At 40.4% G+C, this 19121-nt stretch overlaps 1 protein-coding gene across 3 annotated transcripts in view; it reads left to right on the forward strand.

The window, feature by feature from the left end:
• The first annotated feature begins 281 nt into the window (after nt 1–281).
• slc8a1b (solute carrier family 8 member 1b) overlaps nt 282–19121 on the forward strand; it is a 162282-nt gene continuing 143442 nt past the window's right edge. The window contains exons 1-3 of one of the 3 annotated variants that reach the window (XM_074676033.1): nt 282–885; nt 13395–14315; nt 17050–17214. In XM_074676033.1, the coding sequence (XP_074532134.1) occupies nt 13440–14315; nt 17050–17214 (1041 nt within the window). In that variant the 5' untranslated portion in view covers nt 282–885; nt 13395–13439. The remainder of the gene's footprint in view (nt 886–13394; nt 14316–17049; nt 17215–19121) is intronic. The other 2 variants (XM_074676032.1, XM_074676034.1) reach the window with 2 other exon arrangements.

The following is a 19121-nucleotide window of genomic DNA, read 5'->3' on the forward strand; positions in this document are numbered from 1 at the left end:
TTCAACCAAGTTCTTATTAATTTTGTATTAATAAACTGAGTCTCCCACACTTAACTTTGAGGATTTTAAGCTCATACTGAGGGATAACATTACAGACCCTGAGGAAGCGGTTATAACGTGAATCTGAAGACATAGGAAGTGTAAACGACTGCCTGTGTGTACGAAAGTGTGTGTGTGTGTGTGGGGGGGGGGGGGGGGGGGGTGTACAGACACACTCAACGACAGAGAGAAGTGAGAGAGTCGCACACACACTAAACTGCGAGAGAGAAAGCGCGAGGAGGAGGGCGGAGAGCTGATCCTCAGTCAGTGTGTGAAGGAACAGACGAAGTAGAGACCTGCTCACACACACGCACACATACACACACGCACTCTCAGACTCTCTCTCTCTCGCTCTCGGACACTCTCGCTCCCCCTTGTCCCTCTCTCTCCTCTTGCTCTTGCGCTCACAGCGAGAGAAGATATCGGGAAGGGAAGAATGAGGAAGAAGTCCGCCGTGCTGCGCGCCTCGTCCCAACAAATGCGGGTTTGCTGATGAAGCGCCACGCCGGTCACCCGATCACACAGGTCGTTCAGGTTGCGCTGTATGGAAACTAGGAGTAGGCAACAACATCCCACAACAGCAACAGATAAAAAACTGTCAGTGCATGGGAATCCGGACACCTCTCCTCTTCTTTTGTGCGTCTCGCTCGGTGGAAACGCCGCCTGGGCTGGGGTATAAGAGCTCCCTGCGTCTCCATTTCTATTCCCCACTACTGGCTTACCTCTACTACTACTACTACTCCTCCTTCTCTTTCTTCCCGTGTTGCCACTGTTATTAGTCGTGCTATAGGGCTTCTTTTACTACTGACTGTCTCCTCTGGATTGTGGACACTTTCTGGATAAAAGGTATGTCATTCTGAAGTATTCTGGCGCGTTGAGAGTGTGGAGAAAGATGTTAGTGTCAGTGAATGCAGGGGGGCGTTCGCCTTTATTTCGCCGCATTGTCTGGTGGAATCAAGTTTTTTGGAGGGACAGCGGTGGTGTATGAATGGGGTGCGTAGCTGTTAACGTCGCCTCATGGCGCCCTGATTGGAGACTCGAAAGCACCATGCGTCGGAGGCGATGTGGAGACGATGTTTCCTCACCTCATCCCCTAGAACCACGCTTCCTGCACAGCACCTGATCTGCGATAAGGAGATTTATAGTGGACCGGTGGCTGAGAGAGCACTGGGTGCGGTGGATGGCGTTTTTACATTTGTTTTCTCATTAAAATTATCCTGCAGTTTAGATTCTGGGAGCTGCTTTCTTTCGCCTTGAGGGCTGTATTTTTCCCTTTTCTCCTTTGCCTTTCTCTTCCACCCTTCTTCCCTGCCCTACTCTTCCTTGAACCGCCTGCCTCGTTCATTTCTGGAGGAATAATGATTACGGATGCAGAGCACGTTCAGATAACCACTCTCGCACCTTTTATAGGCTTTCAATGTGGAAGTTGGGTGACAAACATGCGCAGTTCAGGCTCTGTTTCCCCTTAGAGATGGTAATCCTTAAAGAGAATGAATGATTCAGTCGCTTTAAAGCGCACTGAGAGCCATATTTGCGCAACTATGCACGCACCCCATTCTTTGCGCCAAATAGCGCAGTGCTGTTAAAGCTGATGGAGTGGCTCTGCACATTCGAGCAGAGTAAGATGGACAAGAATCCAAGTACAGAACCTGCTTGTGCCCCCACTTGTGCTGGGTTGATTTTTTAGACTTAAATGATAAATGCTTATTTCATCATCTGGTTGCTGTGGAGCTGTAGCACAGCTCAACACATCCGTCAGCTCTGGATCTGACACATATTTTATCCAAAGAGTCAGCTTCCTATTCTCCTTATGTGACACTACAAACGCGTTCATCTCATGAGGAGCGCTTTGCACATCAGGCAGGTTCCATCAAGGCTTTCCAGGCAATCTTTTCCAGCTGACTTCAGCTGAACTGCAGCTCATCCACTGTGGATGGTGCTATGAAATATTTATTCATGACAATGAAAAAAATGAAGCGCAGCCAGAGGTCTTTACTGCCTTATTTACATTCAAGCAGTGCTGCTGTTGGTTATTGATGAAATGTAAGATGTGGTTATGATGCAATGGGGAGGAATTATTTTTAGCTTCACGGCAATAAACAGGTTTGAATCATCCTTAAGTGATGCGTGTTCCTAATGAAATCTAACCATTTTCCTTATTTGACACCACAGTCAGGCTGCCTCTTGGTGTTTCTGCATCAAACTCTGTTGTTAACCTTATTTAGAAGATACCCCCCATACACACACACACACACCCTACACACACCACCTACACCAGACATGTATCTGCATCAGTTCAACAAACGCTGGGTCACCATGTATTAAATAAGTCAGTGGTGAATGGCTGAGAAGAGCCCAACCTTCAGAGCAAGAAGAAGCAGGTTTAAAGTTCTCCTGTTGTACTGTTTGTATTATTTATGTTTTACTAATGTGACTCATTTACGCACAGTATTTTTATTTATCTAGTTATTTATTTGATGCTTTGATGTAAAAAAAAAAAAAAAAGAGAGAAATTGTTTTCAGAGGTATTAAGTTAAATATTGCCCCTGATGTTTCAATAGTTGGCTTTTTGATGGTTAATTTCTATTGCTAAAATTAATTAGTTATAAGGTTTAATTAAACCTTATCACTCCTTCTTCTCTTAAACAGTATTACTTATAAATGTTCAGTTCTGGAAGCACAAGAGAGTCCAACAGCAAAGCTAAAAAATGGGGAAACCAACATCATCCTAAGTGTTCTTTAAAGCTACTGTTCTAATTGATTTCAATGCTCCTTATGGAAAAAAAACAGTCTTTGCTTATTTTGTCCCTTTGTTTGTCTTTTAAGGCAAAAACTGTTGTTCCTCTCTTTTTAACGGTCAAATGTATCATAGTAGTGAATCTCTGCTGCTAGTTCATCCCCTCTGACACCTACCCACATGTTGTGTTGTCAGACATAAAATAGTAACTCTCATAATTGCTGGTCTTGTTTGCATTTTGATTTTGACTTGAGAAGGCAAAATATTCATTTCCCTCGTTTCAATAATCACTAACTTGTCACAAGAGCTTTAATCTATCATGGTCACATTATTTTAAGACTACTTCAGTTCAAGAAAAAACTTAAAAAGATGTCATGTCCCCACGCACCACCTTAGTGTTCTTCTGAAAAAGGGATCCTGTTCACTTAAATTCAAAGTAAACAGGGTCCCAACATGTAAAGAACAGGTCAGGGGATTGTTCTGTAATTTCATTTTAAGTCTGGAGAAAAAAGTAAAAAAAAACTTCTGATGCAGAGGAATATTTGAACCAGCTTTAAACAGTCTTCAATCACCTGTAGTCTGGGCAATGTATAACAATTAATTGACTGTGACAGGACCAAAGTATGCTACATAGTAAGAATTATACAATGAGTAGTGCTGGTTTCACTGTGACCTCAATCATATAATCCAATTGCTAATAAGCTTATTAGTATCCACCAGTGTCATCCCTGAGGAAGCCTGTCTATTAGAAATCAATACTCAAATTGACGGTCTACCTGAATAATTATCAACCATCTTAGCTCAATTGTAGTTATGTTCAATAGTGGGTATTTTTGCCTCAATTGATCAAAAAATTCAAAGATTATTAATATTACAGTGCATGTCAGCCTTCGTCAGGTTGATTACAGATGTACAAGAAGCGTTACACCAACAAAGAAAAGACTCCTGCAAGCTTAATTATCCTTCCTGTTCTCCACATGTTGTTTCTTCAGCTGCATGTGGTGAACAGCTGCTCTCAGGCACAGTATTGGCACCGCAGCACTGAATTAGACTGTACATTCATATTGCACATCATTACTATGCATCTGATAAACAATCAAACTCCTACTTATAGCAGCAAAGGCAGCTTTACTGAAAGTTTTACTTGTATCTTACAGATGAAATAAATGAAGATGTGCTAATCTGAGGGGAAAAAAAAAAAAAAAAAAGTTAAAGGGAAACTTTTGAGAATACTTGATGGCAAGATAGCTTGACCCAAAACCACAACAGTAGGAACCTGTTTGACCAGGTTAAAAAAAGCAAATCTTCAATCTGAAAGTGTCATGGGTTTATCCCAGATAAACAGAGCGAGTGGTAACTTTACCTCCATGATAGAAAGGAGCTTTGTTTGCAGCAAATATGGGCTGATTCTGCACTACAGCAGTATTTACAGAGAGATTTTTCTCACACTGTTGAGTCTTGCAGCAAGTAGATAAGATTTAACAGGGAAGGGACAACCCCCCACAACCAGGCTAAGCAGTAAAATATGGATGAATGTAAACATAGTTGCATCTTAAGTGGTGAAGAATGTAGCATACTTTGGCACATTACAATGAGAGGTCAAGTCAGTTAAATGCACCTGTGGTTTCTAAAGTGGGGAAAACACTGGTGGGGAGTGGGGCTCAGTAAGCCATTCAAACTATATGACCTAATATTCTTTATTCTACTGTTGTTTGCAAATACTAGCAAACCTCAATACCCTTTGAGCCGGGTCTTTTGTTTCTTGCCGGGCATCAAACTACTCTCTGCTGAAACTGTTTTTAAATAAATCAACAAATGAATTAAAAAAAATTAAATATTAAATACCTTCATTATATCTGATTTAAAAAGGGATGGGTACTGAATTAGTTACTTTTATAGGTACCGACTGAATTCTGTCTGTAGTACCGAGTACCGATTCATGTGAAATCGAAAAGTACCATGTTTAGGTACCTAAACGCATCCTTGTGAATGCGGGACAGTGAAAGAGTAGGCTATTTTCCATGCTGGACATGAACACAGCATTGTAAGGTATTATGTTGAAAAAAAGATATGTAAAATTGAAAAAATTGAGATCTTATTGTTAAACAATTTAATATTTATTACCACATTAACATACACAAATATGCTGTAAATTGGTACTGTTAAATACCAATACAAATTGCCAGGTACCGGGCATCAGTACGGTATTGAATGTGAAAGGCACCCATTCTTAACTGCACATGCCCTCATGGAGTGCAAACCTTGTATGGACTATATTTATAATTACACTGTCATGTGTTGAACAGTTCATCCTTGACCCTTCTCTACTGTGAAGCTACTGCACTGTCTCTGCTGATCTCCTAGTGCGATGAAAAGTCATTAAGTCAACCCTAATAAAAAAAAAAAAAAAAAGAACATCGGCTTTTTTTTAAATCCTGGCTTCCAAATAAAAAAGGGCAATGGACAGACAATGACTGTAGTGCACTTTCTAGGTTCTTAAAATTCACCTGCCGTGACAGGCACAAGTTGGAGAGTCTTCCAGAATGTGTCCAGCAGATCGTAGGCCTTTTACAGGAAGGCATTGCTTATATATTTTAACAGATCACACACGTACAGTGGGAAAATTTCACGGATGAGTGTCCAAATGTGCGACTGTCCTCCATGCACATTCTCATCTTGTTATCGTCTCTGTAACAAAAACAATACGTGCCTTTGTCAGAGGTTTTATCTTTTTAGCTCATCAGTGTTCCATCTTTGTTGTGTAGAAATGGGTCATTGAAGAACATGTAACGTCATAACTTTGTGAACAAAATTAGTACTGTGCTCTTATACATAAAATTTCAGCTTTACATGGCCTTTAAGCTCTGCTCTCATGGGCTCTGTCAGTGTGACATACCTTGCTGATCATTGGCCAGATGACATACTGTACATACTGCAAAGTTTGACCTGATAGGCATACCAACACTTGGCCTTCCACATTTGACATTTAAGTAATGGATGTACTTAATCTTCTCTGGCATGTTAAACAGCATGTATGTTTTGGTAGTGGGGTGTTGCACTTGTGCTTTTTTGAGCAGGTGTTTGTTCTTATTTGATACAGAAGATTGAGAGAAATGTATGTTTCAGATTTGAATATTGAGAAAGGCATGGTCAATGTTTTTTACATGATGCTTCTGTGCTCTTCATACTGGTTATTAGGGATTAGGGATTTGAGTGTAGTTAGTTTGAGGAAGATTGCTTGCCTTTGGCATGGTCTTGACTGAATGGAGCGTTGGAGATTAGCAGAGTGATTTATTTCCCTTTACATTTTTTAATGATTTTTCTCATGGCTCATCGTCATTCACTTCTGTGTATAATATGGATGGATGGACACAGAAAGTCACAGATGCCCGGAAACAGAGCAAACAGTGTATTACAGTGCCAGTCTTCTCATTTCCTTCATTCGGTGTGTAATAATATGACAGGGCATCTTGGCTCAAGAAGTGGCTGGAGGGCGGATCTGGGCTAAGAGAGCTCAACATCCCCCTAATGACAGCAAACCCAGCCCATTAATCTTCAGCTGTTTGCAGGGGCTGGTTTGTGTGTGTGTGTGAGTTAATATTTGATCTATCTCTCACACACATTCAAACCATAACAAAATGTATCCCACATGGAGAAGTGAGAGTGCCTAAGGTGACCTCTCTTTTTCTGTCTTCTGTTCCCTCTTTCTTTTCCTCTGATTGTGCCTCTGTCTCTTGTTCGCTTTTACTCTTGATATTGTACTCCTCCTTTCTTCTTACATTCTCCTTTCCTTCTCTTATTTATCTTTTCAGATGTCTTTGTCTCTATATCACCCCCTGTTTTAAATTATTTATTATCACCTCCTGTCCTGCGGTGAGGAAAATGCATCTCGAAGCCGCTCCCCAGTTGAGCAGGCTGAGGCTTTTTCATTGTGTTATCCTGCAGCACAAAGTCTTGTTTAAGCCCATGGTTAGCATCTGAAGGTTTACAATCTTATAGGTGTAATCTCTTTCTTCAGATACTTACTTTATGGCTGATGCAGCTTTGCTGTCTTCCCCCTTTTGTCTAACAGGGCTGCCCTCGCACCTTTGGGTGCTGCCTTCAGAGGCCCCTGAGGAATGACAGTATTAGGGAAGAGGGAACAGCTTGCCTTGATGCACCACATGGTTTTGATTTTCTCAAATCTCTGTGTTGAACTTTCGCCGTAGCCTCTGGGAAGGAGGGTGAAGTGGTCTACTTTGTGTGTGTGTGCGACAGTTAGAGTGTCTTATCTTGTGTTCGTTTTGAAATTAAGCCAAGTTCTTGAGGTCATAACACCAGGGAAAACCATAGCGGGGTATTCTGAAACCTGATATTTCAATTACCAAATCCAAAATAGCAGCCACTGTTAAGCTACTAAGCCTCTCCAGTGTTAACAGCAGGCACATCAACACACACCCTTGACTTTGGTTCTGATACCAGCCAGGGCATCAGTTGTATCAAATAGCCTGTAATGATTCTTACAGAGATAGAGCAACTGCAGTCACTCTCCTCAGGACACATTTTACCATCGTACAAAATCAGATTAAATCATATTATTATGAAGGCTGCTATCTTTTGGTGACGGTGAACATGTTCATCACAAAGTAAATACCTGCTGAAGGACGAGTTCATCTTATGTTTGAGCCAAACATAAGATGAAAGCAAAGGTGCTCATTAAAGAAATCCACCCACTACTGCCTCCACTGATAAGTTTAACCTTAGCAGTTAGCTCTGGTGTCACAGCGTAATCCCTTCTCTATACAAGCATTTACTATCCATCATATACACCAGCAAGACATATGAACACCTCAACCCATTCAGTATTTTCACATTCAACAACACACACGCACACCTATGTTATTTCTCTGCATGCTTTGTATCCACTGCTTTGTCTGACCAAAAGGATTAAGTCTCAAGTCAGCTTAATCTCCTATGTCATCAGTCCCATAAATTGATTGAGATGCTGCTATAGATTGTTTTTTTTTTACCTTTGAAAAGATGCATGGTATCTTATTCCTTCCTTCTTTATTCTAGGCTAAACTAAGCTAAGCTAACCAATGTGTTGCTGTAGCTTTCCTCTTATAGTTGGAGAGACATGGGAGTGGTATTTATTCTCACTTTTAACCAGTAGGAACTAATAACTGTAACCCCAAAAAACTTAGAATTTCTTTCCAAATTCAAAGTTTATTTGTCAGTTTTTTGGTAAAGGTGACACCTCATCATTAAATGATCATAAATTACATCTCAGTGATGTGAAGTTAGAGTTAGAGTACTGCAGGCTGCTATTGTAGGAGGGTACATCAAGTAATCACTATCAAGCACATTCAGTGTTTGATAAACATGGACAGTTGCCTCCATTGGCATGAAAAAAAATGGCTTGCAAAAAGGACATTTATCTTACAAACTCAGTATAACTTGTGTGGCTGTTAGTCTCTAAATGGTACAAAACATCTGTAAATGGCTGTTATCTGTTTATCTCTTGCTGGTAGAGATGTTCAGGTGTTGGTATGAGCAAGGCTGGGTCTTGGATGATAACAACAGTTGGGGCTGGTTCCATCTTCACAGTTAAATTACCTGTACCACCATCACTATTACCACTCTCATCATTATCCATTATACCATTGAAGTGTTTGTATAATATTACCTCTGTATATTTCAAATCTTTCTTGTTGAAATGATACATTTTATGACCCAACTGTTCCATTTTTTCCTCAGGCCTCATGTGCTGTTGTAGGGAAGCCATAGAAAACACTGTTTTGCTGAGAACAGCTGGCACAAAGAGCACTCTCTTTAGCCATCAGCCTGCTGGAAAAATGACATCCTTAAGTGAAAACAACCAAATCCCAGAGCTCACTGAATTATTGATCACTTGAAAATGCCACACAAAGCCTTATGTGACCACACAAGAAGGCCATAGAAGGCAGAGAGCAGCTGGATCCCATCAGCCAGGAGAGAAACGTTTGGTTTAGAGCTTACTGAATGGAAGTTTAATTAAGATGATATGTAATTTTGTTTGGAATTGATTTTCTTACTACCATAGCAAAGAGCTCTTACACTAGAGTAACACACAAACACACCAGTGGGACTTGCGCACTCTTCACTGGGTTCATTTAACCCAAATATTTAAATTCACACCATGTGGACTGATTACTCATTACACGGAAACTGATTTATGCAGCAAGTAGCTGTCAGAAATATTAGACATGGCCTTCACACATACTTTCTACAGTACATGCAACATTGCCAGTGATCATTTATACATTCATTGATTACATCCCCTGTGAAAATTGATTCTGAGTGTTCATTTGGCTTCAGGGCCCTACTGGACCAAGCCTCTGCACATGCAATGTGGGAGAGACTATGATTCGTATTGTTAGGGGATTTACAGCTTCATTTATCATGAATATTGTGGTTCGAAAAAAAGCAGGAAAGTACTGATGTAACTATTGATGTTGGGTAAATTGTGCTGTGTCTGCATGTTAGAGTTTGAGCAGTTAATTATCGGGAAATGGATGTTGGCATGCAGGAATGTGGTTCCTTGAGAAGAGATCTTAGCTGATCTTTGTGTCAGGTCCCAGTACTTGTTACCAACTTTGATTAAAAGGATTTTCTTCTTGTGTGTGTGTGTGTGTGTGTGTGTGTGTGTAGCAGTGTTTTCTCTACAGACTTTACACAGTTGCATGAGATTGACTCTGGTTAAGTTTCTACACAGATGTGTGGGTGAAATCATTCGTCTTGGCCAGACAGACTCAGATGATGTCACTCCGTGTTGCTTGTACAACTGGAATGTGAAATATGCTGGGGGTTCTTCCCAGAAAGGAAGGAAGATAATCTGTAAAAACAGAAATATTGATGCTGAACAAAATTATTGATTAGTTGCAAAATGTTGCATTGTCCTTGGAGGATAAAATTTTTCACTTTGGTGAATGTATGGCCTGTGGGCACACATACGATTTCCTGTGTTTTGGCTTTATCGTCGACCTTTTCAATCTGGGATGAAATGAGCTGGACAGATTGACATAAAATTTGGGTCAATGGGCAATGCTGCAACATTTTTATCTGGCCCTCTTGATGAGTTAAAACAACTTGATTCTCTGATTCTCCTTGATGTTTGTTAAAAAAAATAAGACAGTCAAATTAAGTTCAGGCAGTTTCGTGGAGTTTACAGATTAGATCACTGGTATGGATCAGGAAAACTTTTAAGAAGTAAAGTAAGACCAGACCTTTAATCTGTACTTTTGAAGTTGGTTTTGGGCTTCCACAACATAGACAGTAGGTTGAGTAGGAAACTGGGAACACAAAGTGAGGAATGACAAGACCATGGCCTGTGTGTTGGAATAGAGCCTTGGTCTCCCTGGCTATGGTGGCAGTGTGCAGAGCATGTGATTGTACCATAAGGACAAACTGGCATCTCATTTCTGGGCTTTTCTGCATAATTTTCCAGGAGTTTCACAAGGAGAGTGAAAGCAGATTTAAATCAGGGTCCCACTCAAGAGACTAACCTGTGCCCCACAACCAAATGTTTTAAAATCCAAATCACCAGCTTTCAATAACTGCACTTGCTGTTGTTCTTGGCAGTGGTGTAAGGGCTGTCCTTTGTTTTTTGATCACCGTTAGACCATAAAGTCACTGGCTGCCTTTGACATAATCCGCACTAATTGTAGTTTGGTGGTGGCATGACCACAACATTGTGATTGGTTAATGTTCTTCCTTTTATTTCTTACCACAAACTGTAACTTCCCCCTTTCAGGAAACAACAGAAGCAAACCAGTTCCTGGCCGTAGTACAGTGCTTCCCCTCGGTTTACAGCCTTGGGAGGACGGTGACGTTGTCGGCAGGGGGGCACTGGTAGCTGTTTCTTGTGGTAGTTTTCCAGCTCTCTGTCCACTACAGAGTGTGCTTGTCTGTGTAAATTAGATGAATAACATACAACTCTTTAGTCTTTTAAATAAGAAAACAAGGTATAGACCTGGCTTATGAGAGAGGTAACTCTAAATCACTTCTGCTGTGATCTGGTGCTATAGGGGAAACTGTAGCCACGGTTACATGAGGAGTTTTTCGTCTTTCCGAATGGATTCTTTCCGAATGACTTTTCCCAAAACAATAGGATACATGGAAAGGAATATTCCAATCTCTGGTCTACATGTGCCGCTGTAATCAAACAGAATAGTCAATGGGGCATGCGCAGAAAAAGGTAAACATCACGAGATTTATCAAAGCTGGAGGACGACAGTTTGTTTATCATGGTGTTGCAATACTCCTTATTACGAGTTTGTTGTCTGTCCGTCCAGTCTTGAAATTATGTTCATTTCTTTCAAAGTTTGGATGAAAAACAAACTTTCCAGCAGTCCAGTGCTGATGGCTCACCGCCATTTTTAAAGTTGAGGAACGCCTCTAGTTGCGTCATATCTGAGCATGCTCTAAAAGAACGCACCCTGACAACTTTGTGTTTAAGTGGATACATGATACCTCAATCAGTTTGGGGAAAGAAATATTCCACCCATGTGAAACCGATTCAATGTCCATTCGGACTGGCACTTTTCTTTCGGAATGAGGTGTTTACAAAGGTTAAATTCTTTCCGTTTGGGCAAATAAACCAAATGCAAGCGGAATATTTGGGTCCATGTATACGTGGTTACTGTAGTAGATCACACCCATCATATGATAGTTAAGGGGGAAATATTTCACTCATTGCAAAATGGAAGACAGTAAAGTGTTTTATCAAAATGAAAACCACAGAGGAAGCTGGCCTGTCTGAGCTGAGCATACACCAACAGTTCAGAGCTAAAAGTCTGTTTTGATGGAATTAATAACATACATATAACCTGTCCCACTTATAGTTCAGTGAGAGCACTATTTGATCGTCTAAATTGGTTTAGAAAGGAATCAGTTCCAAATTTTCAGCACAGCAACACATATACTCCACCAGGTAGTACAAAAAATAAAAACAAAAGCACTCCTGTATTCTCCTCATTGCTTGTAGGCGTATCAGCTCCTGAGAGAATACAGGGGCACACACATTCAAAATCTGCCGGGATGCTCTGTTATTCTGTATGTGTGGCCTTGCTGAAAGAAGTATTTGCCTTTTTCCTTTAATCCTCTGAAATGTCATGAGAGGATGTGTGTTAAGAGTTGTGAATAAACATGAAATCAACCACATCTCATTTCCTTTGTTTTTCTTTTTCATTCTTTTGCATATTTAAGTCCAGCTATACACTCTGGCTTTGTGTATATTTTTCAAATATATCTCAAATTCCAGGGTGTTAATATTAATCTGCATTTGCCTGGTCAGGTCCAGTTATACATATCACCAAGGCCCCAATTTAGCAACTGGTTCCCAGTTAAGTTTAAAGTAAATCATAAATCAAACCATTATCATAAACCTCAAGTTTTTAACTCACATTTTTTTTCTTGTCGTCACGCAGAGGAATCATTTGAATAAGTAAATATGTTTTTCTGTCCTTTCTATAGAGTAGCCTGTGTTTCATTGGGCTTAGTAATGAGCTTTATAAAGTCACTTTTCATTGTTATGACTTTAGCTCAGCTTGAATGCAAACACACCATACATGAAACATGAAACATAGAGCTTTAAATAAAACATGAGTGCTCTGTGCATTCTCGTCTTATTGCCTTATACAGTGTTTACTGATGTATTATTTTCCCAGTGGAAAATGACCCAACAATGTGCAATTATGTTATAAGTGGTAACCGCACTGAGAATGTGTTGGGCTATAGGGACATTTCCTTCCTCAAGTTTCTTTTTTAACTGATTGTGTTTTTTTTCTACATAGTTGCCTCAGTTTGTGGTTAAAAGAAGCTAACATAAGAACATGTGATGGTTATGAGGTCTCACTGTTGGGATTTTGTGGTCTCTTGGAGACTTGCCTATTTGGGGCAAATTATCTTCAATGCACTTGATTTTATAAATTTTCCTTTTTTATCTTAACTTGTTCTGATCATCTCTGAATTACAGTTTGGATTACTAAACTACCTTTGAATGATGAAAATTAGTTGTTAAATTTACAAGCCAGCATAGTAGACAAACACCATCTGAACTGTTCTGGAGACATTCCCTCCTGGCTGTGCTTTATGAAGAACAGCAGGGTGTCTCTGCGGTGGGACTGGGGCCATGAAGGTTTCTCAGTAATAACCTTGGACATCTGTTCGGCTGAGTTCAGGAGCTACAGTTTATCTTTGGTGTGGTTATTTGAACTTGCTGCCTCTGAACAGCTATACAAACCTTACCTGGAACATGTTTGTATTTTTGTGATGTAGGCTTTTGAGCTCTTTAATTTCATGGGCATGTGTCTTTTGATTTTTATAAAACTTGAGTGATGTTTAGCTGGAAGCCACTCTGGTATGTCTGTAGAGGTGACTTTGCAGTGCCAGCTCTGGTTATCCAGACAAATGCTGATTTGGCCTTGCACTCCATCACTGTTTGCAAGAGACTGATTCAATTTTTAACTCTCTCTGCTTCTCAACATGAGTTACTAAAGAATGTTAAGTTAAATAAGGATGTCCACAGTTAAGAAATACCTTTCATTAGACAAACAACTGTCTGATCTTAATGTCTTTTTCCTCTGTTTTCTCTCTTAAGGTTCAACAACCTGACTGATCGACAGCCCAAAGTCTGGACATCAATATGGGCCGCTGGGATTGCTCTTCGCTTCTGTCCCCTGGCCTAAGGCTAGCAGTAGTCGCAGTTATTCTCCTCCTCAAGCTTCAACCCTCTCTGGCTGGCGCTCCCCCTGAGCATAACTTAGGTGGCTCAGTCTCAGCAGTGTCCACAAATAAAAGTGAATGCAGCAAGGCAGAAGCATGTGCAAAGGGAGTGGTCTTACCCGTTTGGGAGCCCCAAAACCCTTCATTTGGTGACAAAGTAGCCAGGGCAACAGTTTACTTTGTGGCTCTGGTTTACATGTTCCTTGGTGTTTCGATCATTGCTGATAGATTCATGGCATCCATAGAGGTCATCACATCACAGGAAAAGGAGATTACCATCAAGAAACCCAATGGGGAAACCTCAACCACCACCGTCCGGATCTGGAATGAGACCGTCTCTAATCTCACCCTTATGGCTTTGGGCTCCTCAGCTCCAGAAATCCTGCTGTCTGTCATAGAAGTCATAGGTCATGGGTTCAATGCTGGAGCACTTGGCCCTTCAACCATTGTCGGTTCTGCTGCATTTAACATGTTCGTCATCATTGGCCTCTGTGTCTACGTCGTACCCGATGGCGAGACGAGGAAGGTGAAACACCTCCGCGTCTTCTTCGTCACAGCCACCTGGAGCATCTTCGCCTACATCTGGCTCTATCTGATCTTGTCTGTTATCTCACCTGGCGTGGTGCAGGTGTGGGAGGGGCTGCTCACATTCCTCTTCTTTCCCATCTGTGTGGTATTTGCATGGATTGCAGACCGCCGTCTGCTATTCTACAAGTATGTGTACAAACGCTACCGCACTGGCAAACAGCGCGGCATGATCATCGAGACGGAGGGAGACCGTCCTCTACCTTCCAAGGTAAGCTTAGAGATACAAACCTTTTCTGTCGCCACCTCTACAATGAACAGTGGCATTTTCCTTTCTACTTCTGCAGCAGAGCTTTCCTCAGCTGCTAGAGTGCTAATTGGATTAATTATCCACACCATGATGAAAGCTTCTCGCAACACTGATGGACTTCAGAGATGTGTTAGGCTATAAAGCCTCTAGTTTATTGCCTCTAGTAAGTAATAATTTGCTGAGCTCTAGGAAAACAACAATGTCTAAAACAAAAAAAACAGTAGAAATTAAATAAATTCTCCTGGATTTCCAATATAAATATGTAGAAAGAACACTGTGATTTTCACTCTATTTTTTAAAACATGGTGTTACAAAAATAAAATTACACCTGTATTTTAAAAATACCACAACATGAAATTCAACCCATTTATAACCCGAGGGGAAAGCTGAAGCAGGGCATAAGCCTCCTTGCAACAGCTACAGTATTCTCGCCTATCGTTCAATATGGCAACATCCAGAATCATGCCTGGTAATGCATAAGTTTGTGGCCTAATGTACCTAGCAAGTGAATGATAACACAAGTCACCTCTTGGAGAATGTGCACAAAGAGAAGCAATGGCTATCCAGACCAAAACTATTGACATTGCGGCCTCACTGTTTTCTATATCAGGCTGTAAACATGTTTGATTGGTGTTTTGATGTAGATGTTCATGGGACTTCCTTGGGCTTTTTGAGCATTCTTAATGTAGATGCTCTAGGAATTGCAGTTTTTAGCACTTTGGCAATGGCTTCATTAAAAACTAGTGCTGGGCAAGCTAACGCGTTATTTTCGCTTTAACCCGTCAATCTATTAACGCCGTTGACTATTTTATCGCACATTAGTGCATGTTGCTCACATGCTTTTATTTTGTAAGTGTCTGTTGAAATTGGCAGAAAAACACGATGAGTAACCAAAACAAGCATGGAGAAGAGTGGCAATGCCACCAAACTTAAAGGCGCTCGCCGCTTAGTGTATCAGTCCGCGCGCACGGCGTGCCAGATATAAACAAACACAGGTAGTCTGTCAGGACGAAGAGACATGATGAGGACTAGAGCCTTATTTAGCGGTGTTTTTGTGTGAAAGTTACGCGCTGAAAATTCTGTAAATAAAGCGTGAATGCAGACGATATCAGATTTTTTCGGTGGGAGTCCGTTTATTTGTGTTTTTGGTCAGGTAAAATATGGCCCTGTCTGAGTGCAGAGGCAACCGGCAGAGGAGCAGGGAGGGGGTGTTTGGTGTGAGCGCTCTGGGCTTCTGCTGCACAAAAACACTGCTGTAGGGGTAATTTCTGCCCTAAACCTTGTGATAGGACCCAACTTGTTCCATCCCGGAGTATCACTTTAATGCCCTGACAGTGGCAATAAGCTTTAATTTTGTATTTACATTTTGTAAATTTGATTTGCACTAAATATGTGATCTAACTATTACTGTATAACAAGTACTGATTTAGTGTTTGCATGACAGATGTTATGGCACTTTCACAATGCGATTAATTATGATTAATCAGGGAAATCATTTGATTAATTACAATTAAAAGTTTTAATCGTTGCCCAGCCCTATTAAAAACATCTTGAAAAAGAGAGCAGCTGCCCTCTTGTCACTGTCATCACTGACTAAGATGTATGGATTTTAACAGCCAAAACTGACCTTAACTGACCTTTTGAAACAGTTGTAAGCAAGAAAAATGTTATGATAATGATGATATTATGAGAACATTTTCATTCAAAACGTTATATATATTCAAGGAGCTCTTTTTTACATCATTGTCTATTGAAAAATGGTAAGGTTTGTGCTGGAAGCTCAGCTTATCAGTTAGAGAACAGCCAACCAACCAGGAGAAATTAATTAATCTGTCCCCATTCAAACATGTTGTGGGAAAAGAAAACAAAGGGACAGATAAGGCGCTCAATGTTGGCGGAAATGAGTTAATAAAAAGTGTGTATCTGGAATAATTATCTGTATTAATGAATGGGGTTCTGCCAAGGTAAACTCACGCCATGAACATGCATGCTGCAAATGCAAATACACTTCCAGTCCTGACTCTGTTTAATTTTTCTATCTATGCTGTGTGAGGAGCTGCAGCGCATCAGGCATATCTAATTATAATGTCAGTATTATGATGCTGGGCACATTCATTCACCATCCAGTAAATTAAACATTCATGTTTCTTCAGCTAAGTGAAAAATGACTTGTGTCATTATTTCTCACTTGTTTGTGACTCAAAGGAACCAGAGCTATTATTAGACCTGCTTAAGAAGGGTGCTTTATTTTCAAATTCTAGCTAACAGAAATAACTCTATCAAAAGCCAACAGTGTCCTTTGGGGAAAACTGTAATGGCTTAGAAATGTTGAATTTCCATCATGCTTTAAGAGAGCTCAACCAATTCAATCAATTTAACTGTACTCAAAGGGAAAAAGGTTCAATTAGCAATTCTTATTCTCTCAGAATTCAATTATTCTTCAAAGGAAACAGATGGCTGGTGTTATATAAACAAATCTGACATGGACAATTAACTTAAACTGTTGATTGATTTAGTTAAAAAATAGGAATGCACCTTTAATTTAGGGTTACAGTACATTACCTTGCAGTAGCATCACAGAGTCTATAAAACTCTGTTTTTTAGACTCCAATTATTGTCTTGAGATTCAACATCTTGTTTTAAAACCTCCCGTCTAAGGCACTGATGACTCAATAGCCTTCTTCTTTGTTGAAAGGTGGACATTGAAATGGATGGGAAGATGCTGAACTCTCATGGTGTTGACTTCCTGGATGGCCCACTGGGTTTGGATCTGGATGAGAAGGATCTGGATGAGGAAGAGACTCGCAGAGACATGGCCAAGATCCTGAAGGAGCTGAAACAGAAACATCCTGACAAGGAGGTGAGTCAAAACGACGTCATCAACTAGGGAGCCATAAAAGTAACTGGGAGAAAATACAGAATGCTACGGCTCCTCCTGCTGCTTCTTTCCTTAAGTGTTGTTTTCTTGTAAAGGAAGTGAGAAGACAAAATAAGCCGCTGCAGATGACACATTGTCTACTTGCTTCCTTCATAACAGTGATTATTATGATGAATGCAGTTGATGTCTCATCACATCCTCTCTTAACAATCCGAGAATGGTATTACTAAAAGAGAAACCTAAGTGGTTATGTAAATGACCAAATATACAGATATACTTGCAGTTTATACTAACACAATTCATATTCTGTTTGTCTAACTGCTTTGATGTGAAAACAGAGAGTTCCTCTTTCTGTATTCATGTAAACAGTGCTGTTAGGTATTACATGTGTGCACCATGTGGGCAGATTGACAGTGCGGTAAAGCTGCAAATAAAAACAGTCCATGTCCTATATCACCTGCTTTGCTGCTTGAGCAGAATATTTTGTTTATCCACCTCTGTGAAAAACCCAGAGTAGTTTATATTCATCAGTGGAACAAGGATCATACTAATGAGTGTTTGTCTAATTATTATATTTCACAATATTCAACATCTTACAGCACAGCGCTAACAGTGTCGAGACAAGCTGTGGCCTCTGAAAGCAGGTTTTGTGATTTCAGCCCTAATTTCCATATGCAGAGATGATGAGGTTGACTAACCTGCTGTCTGAAACAAGCTGGACTTTTCTGCCTTACAGGTGCACTTTGACATCAAGGGCTTTGTCTTCACAATTACATGTCTTATTCAATGTCATACTGCAGGTTGGGATACTACGTTGTGAGTTGTAGAGCAGCACATCTGCAGCTGATAAGAACTGGATCTCAGAGCTCTAAAATTGGACTCCTTTCAGCATGACTTTCTCATTTTGGTTTTTCATCCTGAAATAGATTGAAGTGGCACCATTTTGCAGACTGACCTGATAGTGAAGGAGAGGAACTGCTCCTAATCTGTCATTTATTACAATATGCATATGATCCCTCTCGGTGGAGACATGGCTTTACATTTTCCTTGTGCTTTCTTATGTTTTAAATGAAGGTATAAATATAATGCTGGATGTTTAAACCACTACTTATCCATATGTAGAAATCCCTGAATCTGTCTGCTCAAAACAGTCTGTGTTATATATCTTAACGAGACTTGCTGAAATGATGATGTCACCACATACGGACATCCCAACTGGTTCATGACACATAGGAGAGGTGGGCCTCAAACACCAAAGTCTACCCATTGTTCAGCCCCTGACAGGCCTCTAGAGGGCTGGCCAATCAAAGGGAAGAGGGTTTGCTGTGTGAGGAACCTTGAAGAGACATTTCAGAAAGCACCTCTAACAATGGTTTTCTAAAACTCCAGTGTCAGAGAAATATGGATTTGTTTGAGCTGTAAATCATGCCTTGCCCCCTCTTTTAAATAATAGGGTTTTTCTGTTCCACTCCTTTAAGTAATCCTGAGATCACTCTGTTGGTGCTTAAAGCAAAAACTGGGCTTGTACTTGCTTTTTCCGATGGCCCAAGGTGGACTTAAAACCCAGCTTATAATACCAAAAGTATACCAACAGTTACAACAGTAAGCCTTAGGCTTTATCCACACCGTTGAACTCATTTTTAAAGGGGGTAAGTGGGCATGCATTTTTTTCCCCACATAAAATCTCTGAAATTATAACTTTGGGATTAAAATTAGCTCAGTTTGAACATTGAGTGCTGGGAGTTTAGCTAACACAAATACTAGAAACAACCATTGCTTGGCTCCTTGCGGTGTCTGCTAAGTGCTTGTGAAGTCACCTCTCAATTAAAGAATGAAATCATCAGTATTTGTAATTTTGTTGTTTATTTAAACAAATTTGAATTGTGTGA

Source organism: Halichoeres trimaculatus, unplaced genomic scaffold (assembly GCF_033239565.1).
Source record: "Halichoeres trimaculatus isolate MK-OKI-2021-1 unplaced genomic scaffold, fHalTri1.1 fHalTri1_scaffold_8, whole genome shotgun sequence".
NCBI lineage: Eukaryota > Metazoa > Chordata > Actinopteri > Labriformes > Labridae > Halichoeres > Halichoeres trimaculatus.